Source organism: Colobus angolensis, unplaced genomic scaffold (genome assembly GCF_000951035.1).
Source record: "Colobus angolensis palliatus isolate OR3802 unplaced genomic scaffold, Cang.pa_1.0 Scaffold1, whole genome shotgun sequence".
NCBI classification, from domain to species: Eukaryota; Metazoa; Chordata; class Mammalia; order Primates; family Cercopithecidae; genus Colobus; species Colobus angolensis.
Window position 1 is genome coordinate 8,881,601 of NW_012110918.1, and position 9,632 is coordinate 8,891,232.

Here is a 9,632-nt window from a genome sequence, read left to right on the forward strand (position 1 = left end):
AGCCAGGATGGTCTCGATCTCCTGACCTTGTGATCCGCCCGTCTCGGCCTCCCAAAGTGCTGGGATTACAGGCTTGAGCCACCGCGCCCGGCTTCTGTTGGGGTTTCAACAAGGCACAGCCTCATCAGGAAAATGGCCCCTCCCCTGCTGAGAGCCCCCACCCTGATCCCCATAACCCCTAGGGCTCCCTGGCTTCCAAGGCCTCACCGTCCTTGCAGAAACCTTGGTCATACCAAGGACAGTCCTGGGACTTGAAAGCTGGCTTCACATGGAGGAAGGGACACTCCTTGTTGCTGCAGTCACCTGAAAATCCCAGCACTCTTTGTAGAAGCAGTTTCTCTTTGTGGTCACTTCTGTGTCCCCAAACCAGATTGACCTTGCCCCTCATATACACAGAAGACACTGGCTTTTATTCTGGGAGTCACCAGCTTTTTGAAGACGGCAAGTATGTCTAATCCCTTCTGCAGTCTAAAGAGGGTGCATCCCAGTCTTACTTGTTAAGCAGGGCATGGTCGGAATATATGCCTCTGGAAGAGTAAGAGTGGGGGCAGGACCCCAAATGGAAAAGGAGGCATTGGAACTGAAGGCAGTTGGAGGCTAGCAGGAACAAGGAGAGCCAAGAAGAACTGCGACATTAAGTGGAGACATTTCTATGTCGCTGTAACTGAAGCCCCCTCTTCATCTCTACTACAAAACCCATGCTGCCTGCAGAGCCTAGGGAAGCTGTTCCCCTTGGTAGAAATGCAAAGAAAAGCAGACCCCTGCTCAAGTTGGCACAGGTATGAAAAGAAACACTCTGCAGAGTGGGTATCTGCAGTTATACTAAGCCTGCGTCATCATCTCTCTATGGATTAGACCAAGTCTCAGGTTTAGTTTATTTCCTACAATGAGCCAGCTCAGTGGGCCCGGGCTACCCAGGTGCTATTATTATTATTATTTTATTATTTTATTATTTTGAGATAGGGTTTTACTCTGTCACCCAGGCTGGAGTGCAATGGTGCGATCTTGGCTCACTGCAACCTCTACCTCCCGGGTTCAAGCGATTCTCCCAACTCAGCCTCCCGAATAGCTGGGAATACAGGTGTGCACCACCACACCTGGCTAATTTTTATATTTTTAGTAGAGACGGGGTTTTACCATGTTGGCCAGTCTGGTCTCAAATTCCTGTCATCAGGTGACCTCAGGATCACCACCTCGGCCTCCCAAAGTGCTAGGATTACAGGCACCTTCCTTCAGGCAAAACCTTGCTCTGTAGAGGCCTAGTGTATAAAATAGATCTTCTTGGAGCAATTTGAAAATCAGTGGAATATATGCAATGACGCTCCTTCAGCTCTGGAAAGCACTGAGTTGTAGATAAGGAAGATGAAGTTGGAAAGATTCATGAGTTCTCAACCTGAATGAAGCGAAAGTGGGATGAATCTTCCCCATGCTTCCTTCAGAGCTCTCTTCCTAAGAGAAGTTAAGAGGGCTCTTAATTTTCTCTGTCTCAGAGGAAAAAAAAAAAAAAGGAGAGTACCCCCGATTCCTAAGAGTTTAAAACCACCATTCTTTCCCAGCCCTCTCATTTCGCAGAGAATGCCAGGGCTCAGAGACGGGAAAAGGCCACATCCATTTCATTCAGCTTCCTCACATTCATGAAGGGTTCATTTGCTCATTGTCAGTGTACAGCACTGGGCAGAATGCTGACTCTGCGCTTGAGCTTTCTAATGAATCAAAGTGACATCGCCCACTAGGTGATGCTAGCCGGCATTTGACGGATGGAGATAACAAGTCATCTACACTGGTCGCCGTTCTGCCGGGCGCACGTCTCTGCATTCCTGGCCTGGCCAGCAGGTGGCAGCAGCACCTCAGCCTTCAGTCCTCCTTTCAGAGGCGGGGGTACTGGGCTGAAGACCTCAGACAGAGGACGCTTCCAGTGACTCTTTCCCACTCCCACACCTCCCCAACAACACCAGTTACAGTGATCATCACTTTGATATTCGAAAGCCATATGCATTCATTTACTGTAAGAACCGTAGATTATATCTTGTAATCATGGGCTTACAAGTCTGTCCCCTACTAATTGGAGTTATCTGGGGGCCGAGGGGGACCTGGTCCTGTTCCTGTATCCATGCCCAGGAGCACCTGATCGGGGCTATTGAAGGAATAACAAAGTAGGTGGCATTTTACTACTAAAGTCACAGAATGTTAGGCAGTGACCAAGGGGAGCTTAGATAAACATTGTCCTTTCAGGGGAGACCTGGGGGCAGCTCTCAGGAACTGCCACGTCTTCGCCTCCCAGGAGCAGGCAGGAAATGGAATATTAGCCTGGGAGGGGCTCTGACTGGCCTAGGTGATGCTTTGCCGCCTTCTCAGGTACCCAGGACCCTCCCATTGGCACTAACAAGGAGCAGCCACTTGGGAGGCCCTGAAGCTGGCTCCAGCCACATTTGGAAGCCAAGCCTCCTGAGTCGGGGCATCTAGGGGATTCTGCCAGCTGTCTCCTTGCAGGTCACTCTTTACGGAATACAGTTCGAAAACCACTGGAGTAGATAATCCGTAAGGCTCCTTCCAGCTCCGCAAAGCTCTGAGCCGTAGAACTGTATTGTGAAGGGTGAAACCTGAAGCACATTCACAAATCTTTCTTAAATAAGTGGGAAAGTGGCTGCAGCTGCCCCATAAACAGTCCCTTGATTAAAAGGACAAAGGAGGCCGGGTGCGGTGGCTCACGCGGATAATCCCAGCACTTTGGGAGGCCGAGGCAGGTGAATCACCTGAGGTCAGGAGTTCAAGACCAGCCTGATCAACATGGCAAAACCCAGTCTCTACTAAAAATACAAAAATTAGCCGGGCGTGGTGGTGGTGGGTACCTGTAGTCCCAGCTACTCAGGAGGCTGAGGCAGGAGAATCGCTTGAACCTGGGAGGTGGAGTTTGCAGTGAGCCAAGATCATGCCACTGCACTGTAGCCTGGGGGACAGAGTGAGACCCTGTCTCAAAAAAAAAAAAAAAATATATATATATATAGATAGATAGATAGATAGATATAAAATAAAAGGACAAAGGATGCCTTGAAGCCAGAGGGAGGCGAGATGCTGGTTGAGGCTTGACCACACAAGCTGATTTTAGGTGCTAGACTTCTGAACCTCATGGATTTGTTTACAGTTACCTTTGATTTCCAACAAGTGATGCTAGTTCTCCATTTATGGGAACAATGCAGTTTCTTCTAAAGTAAGAGTTAAAACAGCAGGACCGTTGGAAGAGCAGACAGCGGCACAGGGGCTCTGAGGGTACAGCAGGCATCGTGAATGTGGCTCTGAAGGCCCTGATGTTCAGGAAGTTCTAGCCGGGGCCTGAGAGATGGCTCATTTGAGACATTTCCAAATAGTCAGGCTGGGTGTGTGATGAACCAGGACTGGGGAGAGCAACAATCCCCTCTTCCCTTTTGGGGGTAACTGGTATGCACCTTGATTCTGGGGGCAGTAAAGGGCAGGGACTTCAGGGTGCACTTCTGCTTGCCTAGGGGTTTGGAAAACAGGCACCCGAGGCTCAGACAGGTCTCTCTGGCCTCCAGGGACATGTTCAGCCTCCTCTGCGTGCCCCCTCCTCTAGAAACCTTCTTCCCATTTCACAGCCCACACTGCCACCCTCCAAGGTGAGGCGCCGAGCCAGGAAGAGGCCTTACCAAACTTGGAGTAGAAGTAGCACTCAGGCATCCTGGTGATGTCATACTGGTGCAGGAACTTGCAGTGGTCACCCTTCTTGCACAGCCCCCGGAGCCAGTGCTTACACACCACCATCTTCTCCCCTCGGTCATGTCGGAAGGGGCAGAGTTTCCCTGGAGATGCCAGAGCACCTGGCTGGGAGGCCTCTCATCCACAGCCTGGGCCCGGCTCAGCCCTCCAGGGGATTCCCCAGCAGGGTACCCAACTCAGTCCCCAGCGACTCTCCCCTTATCCCTTCACCTGGACCCTGTAGGGGCAAGAACTGGGGGCCGAGGCAGCATGAAGGGCAAGCTCTTCTTTTTGAGACAGAGTCTTGCTCTGTTGCCCATGCTAGAGTACAATGGCGTGGTCTCAGCTCACTGCAACCTCCACCTCCCGGGTTCAAGTGATCCTCCTGCCTCAGCCTCCCAAGTAGCTAGGATTACAGGTGCCCACCACCACACCTGGCTATTTTTTTTAATTTTTAGTAGAGACAGGGTTTTACCATGTTGGCCGGGCTGCTCTCAAACTCCTGATCTCAGGTGATCCATCTGCCTCAGCCTCCCAAAGTGCTGGGATTATAGGCATGAGCCACTGTGCCTGGCCAGGGCAAGCACTTCTTAATGCACAGCTGTTCCCACTACCACACCTTTGCCCACCCTTCCTGTCTGCCTGGTGTGTCATGCCCTTCCCCAGGGAAGCACCTGGGCTCAGAACAGCTGCCTCCTTTTCATTCCCACAGTGCCTAACAGCCCCTCTCATCCCGCCAGGGAGCAGGGCCAGGCTTTCCAGCCTGGAATCCCCACACCCAGCCCACCCCCTGGCACATAGTAAGTGCTCAGTTAGGGCACGTTAAATTCCCATCTTTAAAAACACCAAATGTTATGCTTCCCGATTCCAGAGACCTAACAGGGTGACAGAAGAGCCAACTTTGTAATGATTTATAAGGAATATTCCATGGAAATGTTACATTTAACTGTTTTATCATCATCACTCAAGTCTGCATTGCTATTAGCAGGAAGGACACCCAGTTCTTAAGTTTCTTTCTCTTTATATTCATTCATTCATTCATTCATTCATTCATTCATTCATTCATTTATTCATTCTTTCTGAGGCAGGATCTTACTCTGTTGCCCAGGCCGGAGTGCAATGGTACAGTCATGGCTCACTGTAACCTCAAACTCCCAGACTCAGGCAGTTCTCCCATCTCAGCCTCCCGAGTAGCTGGAACTACAGGCATGCACCACCACACTGAGCTAATTTATTTTTTGTAGAGACAGGGCTTTGCCATGTCCCAGGCTAGCAGTTCCTGAGTTTCTAAGCAGGTCCAGCCTCATGCCTGGCCAGTTCTCTGACATAATTTGGGGTGTAGGGGAGGTGTTATTTCCATTTTTCCTTTTTAAAAAACAATTTTTTTTTATGTTTTGTAGAGATGGGGTCTCGCTATGTTGCCCAGGCTGGTCTTGAGCGATCCTCCAGCCTCTGCCTCTCAAAGTGCTGGGATTACAAGTGTGAGCCAACTCTCCTGGCCAAGGTGCTCTTTTTAAATAACCCCTACCCTCCACTGCTGGCCATTGGCTTGCTTGGTTCTGACCTTCCACCACAATAGCTTTCTTTCTTTGCAAAAGGGTATTGCTAGGAACCGCTGCTCTAGGGACTGGATGGGCTGAGCTGAGGAGACGCCACACAGCCCACATTTGAGCCTGCAGGGTCCTGGGTGCACAAGCCCTTGGGTGACCAGTGATCTCATTTCCCTTCTCCCTGCATGGTCCAGGGCTGCTTCCAAGACAAACAAGGCAGGTAGGCGACCATGGTCCCAGGTCCTCCTTGCCCGGTCCCCTCCAGCCCCCCCAGCTTCCAGGGACAGAGTCACTTGGATCAGAAAGCATGTCCTAAACTCTCACACCAGGGAGATTTCTTAACCCAAATGTATAGGCAAGCAAGACTGGGAAACCCTAAAATTGGAAGCCAGTTTTTGTGTGTGTGTGTGTTTTTTATTTTGGGCAGTTGTGTATTTCTGTGGGAAGAGCCTCTACGTGAGCCAAGAGCCAGAAGAAAAGTTGAAAACTCTTGTATTTGAGTCAGGCCTTCCCAGAATGGCTGCATTTGGGGAGAGGGGCCTAGGAAGAAGGTATTGACCCAAAGTCAGGGCAGGAGAGAAGTGGAGGATGCTTTTTGATAGCATTTAAAAGGCAACGGCTAGTACTACCTCAGAGCACAGGGAATGGATGAGACAACTGACCAGTTTCCAAACTGAGTCAGAGCATGGGACTGGGGAAGAAGGATGCCTCCAGTCTAGCTAGGAAGAAAACAAGAAAAACATCAAGAAGCTGGAGCCTCTTGGGAATGCACAGGCCAAAGCTCAGACACATGCCCATCCCAGCAAGGCAGAAAGAAAGAAAAACCCCTTTCCAGGCAGCCTGATTACCCTGATGCGAACTGCAAACTACGAAGACTGCTGCTGAGGTGGGGAAATCTTAGGGGAGCGGCAGGCTGCTCGGTGGATCCACCCACTTATCCTTTGTCTACCTGTAAGTCTAAAATTCTGCTCCATGGCCGGGCATGGTGGCTCATGCCTGTAATCCCAGCACTTTGGGAGGCCCAGGCAGGTAGATCACCTGAGGTCAGGAGTTTGAGACCAGTCTGGCCAACATGGCAAAACCCCAGCTCTACTAAAAATACAAAAATTAGCTGGACTTGGTGGTGGGCGCCTGTAGTTCCAGCTACTCGGGAGGCTGAGGCAGGAGAATCGCTTGAACCCGGGAGGCAGAGGTTGCAGTGAGTCGAGATCATACCACTGCACTCCAGCCTGGGTGACAGAGCGAGACTCCATCTAAAAATAAATAAAATAAAAATAAAATTCCGCTCCGTCCCAATTTTCCCTTCCCAGGTGCAAATTTGACACCCTGTCCCAGGCCAGGCAGAGCCCCTGCTGGGTGTAGCTCAGACAGACCCTACACTGACCCAGTTCGGGGCCCAGGCCTGCCCAGTAACTCACCTTTCTCACAGAGCCCTTTAGCGAAGAAGTTGCACACAGCTGAGGCCGACTCTGGAAGAAGAAAAGGGAATGGAGAAGGTAGCTTCCCCAGAGGCTGCAGCTGTCGCAGGAGCCTCCACCTCCTATCGGCATGTCCCACCTAGACTTCCCCCAGGCTCTGGCCTGTGAGCCCTCAAATCTGGGCCCTGTAGAGGTTAACCTTCAGAGCCAGCCAGCAGACCTCAACCCTTAACCCCCCAACTCTGAAACAGAGGAGCTCGAGGTGCTCAAGGCTGGCCCAGGAGCTCGGGAGGCCAGTGTGGCTTCTCTCAATTCATCGTCTCTCTGTGCCTCTCTCAGTGTGGAAAATGGGTTGCCCTGAAGCCACAGAAGAGAGAGACAGAGAAGGGGCCGTTGCATCAGGGAGTTGAGCAGAGAGGCCTGTAGAGAAGGTAGCGGGAGGGAGGCCAGGCGCGGTGGCTCACGCCTGTAATCCCAGCACTTTGGGAGGCCAAGGCGGGTGGATCACCAGGCCAGGAGATAGAGACCATCCTGGCTAACACGGTGAAACCCCGTCTGGGGTAAAAATACAAAAATTAGCCAGGTGTGGTGGCGGGCGCCTGTAGTCCCAGCTACTCGGGAGGCTGAGGCAGGAGAATGGAGTGAACCCGGAGGTGGAGCTTGCAGTGAGCCAAGATGGCGCCACTGCACTCCAGCCTGGGTGACAAAGCGAGACTCCACGTCAAAAAAAAAAAAAAAAAAAAAAAGGGAAGGTAGGGGAGGGCTAGCGGCCCCATCCTCACTCACTGTCCATGCCCGGGAAAGGCAGGAGCCCAGTGCCCTTCTGCATCTCGACATCCTCCTCGAAGGCAAAGGTGAACCGCTCCAGCCCCGCAATGACCTCTTGCATCTTCCATCTCCGGCTGGGGCTGCGGAAGCTGCCGGAACCCAGGCAGGTGGGCCCGATATAGCTCATCAGAGGCCCTTAAGGGGCCAGCGCCCAATGCCTCACCCCAGGGTGCCAGAGGCCAGGTGTCTGCAGGCGAGTCTCCAGCCTGGGCTGTATAAGAGTGGGGCCCAGCTGCCTCACCCCGCCCACCCAGTGCAGGGGCAGACACCCCAGGGCCCCTCGCCCCCACACTGTGTACACAAGGCCCACTCGGGTAGGGAGGGATTCGCAGAGCCCCACAAACTGCTTATCTCTGCATGTTACCAAACACAAACGTGGCGTGCACGCAGACATTACCAAACCTGGGCTCATACTTTGTCCATGAAGACACAGCCACAGGTTAGCAAAGAGTTGCACAAACCAACCGCAGCAAGGCTGTTATTCTGCCAGAGCTGAGGGTGGTGGGGATGTGCAGAGGGAGGGAGCCGTCCCACCTCCCTGCTTCTTCCCATCAGGGAAGGGGTCTGCCTCTGGGACCCCTGACACCCCTTTTCTGGCCTGAGTGACAAACCCAGAGTGAGCTCTTCACGGGAGACAGGGAAAAAGGAATGAAGAGCAGAGGAATCGGAAACAGTTGGATGAATGGCGCTTTGTTTACCTCGCACACAATCGCCAGCTCGGCTGGAGGGCGGAACCGACCCAAGGCCCGGGCGGGCGGCCTCCCAGCCAGGATTCCACAGGGCCACCCAGTGCCACCCCACCCCTGAGAAAGTGCTTTGTAAATGAAATCTCTATGCAAATGTTGTTTTATTATTATTACACCACCCCTGCCTGCAGGGCTGGGGACATCTGAAAATGCTTTCAAAGGAACATGTTAGGGCTCTAATTAGACTAGGCTCCCCCCTCCCCCTGCTCTGGCCCCGAACTGGCCTTGCTTCTAACTAGAGCTGCTGTTCTCAGTCACATTGGCCTTTGATGCCCGTAGAACCAGAACCCAAACGCCCTCCTTTCTGGGTGCCCAGACCCAGCAGGGAGAGGTGGGCAGCCTGCAGGCTCTCATCTGGGCCAACATGCACGAGCCTGCTGGCTGTTGTTCCCCATGGCTGTCACTCGTAGATCTGTTCTTTTGAACTCCAGATCAGAAAATAAAATAGCTGGAGAGATAGACGCCTGGAGCCGAGGCAGGACTGGGAGGAGCAGGGACAAGATCCAAGAGTTTCCAGAAGCTCAAGCCTCTGACTGCATCCTGGGAGAGGCAGAGGGACCCAGCTCCAGGGCTGCTAGAGGGTGGGGCTGAGGGGGTCCCTGGGGTAGAAACCCTGGTTCTCTTGGCCTTAGTTGTGTGTGTTGATTAGTCGTCCCAAGAATGCATTCATCTGTCAACACAGGCTCATTAGAGGCTCACAGTAGCCTGGCAGCGCATGCAGGACTGATGAGGGCATCAAAGCCCGGGGAGGCCAAGGGCACGTGGTTTGGGAGGTGATACAGATGGGGTTCAAATCTGGGTCTCTTGATGATTTTCCTCCCTAAACATCCCTGAGCATCTATGCACTAGGGTCACATCCCTACCCTCAAAGATGACCCTGTCAAGGAGGGGACATTAGCCATTCACACAATAATGAGATGGAGGCACAAGGGACCCAGCAAGGCAGGAAGGGGTGGCAGAGAGCACTCTCAACGGAGAGTCATGATGTTGGGGAGAGAATGTTCTCGAAGAAGGCCAGCACTATGAAGGCTGGGGCATGGAGCAATGTGCAGACTGAGGAAGCACTCAAGGGTTTGGTTTGGCAGAAGTAGGGGTAAAGAGGGGGAATGGGGGCAATGAGGCTGAAGAGCTGAGAAGGGACCCAACTCTGGGAGGCCTGCCAGGCCAGCTTTTTGGGGGAGTGATCATGAAGGTAGCAGAGCCACCGCAGGGCTCTGAGAACTGTGCATGGCTCTCTGAGGGATGGTCAGGGGAAGACTGGATGGGGGCTGCTTAGAGGATGCATTTTTTTCTTTTTTTTTTTTTGAGACGGACTCTTGTTCTGTTGCCCAGGCTGGAGTGCAATGGCGTGATCTTGGCTCACTGCAACCTCTGCCTCC

At 52.6% G+C, this 9,632-nt stretch overlaps 1 protein-coding gene across 1 annotated transcript in view; it reads right to left on the minus strand.

Annotated features, from left to right (window-relative positions):
• CPSF4L (cleavage and polyadenylation specific factor 4-like) overlaps positions 1-7,624 on the minus strand; it is a 13,187-nt gene extending 5,563 nt beyond the window's left edge. Inside the window, exons 1-4 of the mRNA XM_011935336.1 lie at positions 7,466-7,624; positions 6,680-6,730; positions 3,663-3,815; positions 208-303 (exon numbers count right to left, since the gene is read on the minus strand). Of these exons, the coding sequence (XP_011790726.1) occupies positions 208-303; positions 3,663-3,815; positions 6,680-6,730; positions 7,466-7,568 (403 nt within the window). The 5' untranslated portion in view covers positions 7,569-7,624. The remainder of the gene's footprint in view (positions 1-207; positions 304-3,662; positions 3,816-6,679; positions 6,731-7,465) is intronic.
• Between the last annotated feature and the right edge of the window lie 2,008 nt (positions 7,625-9,632).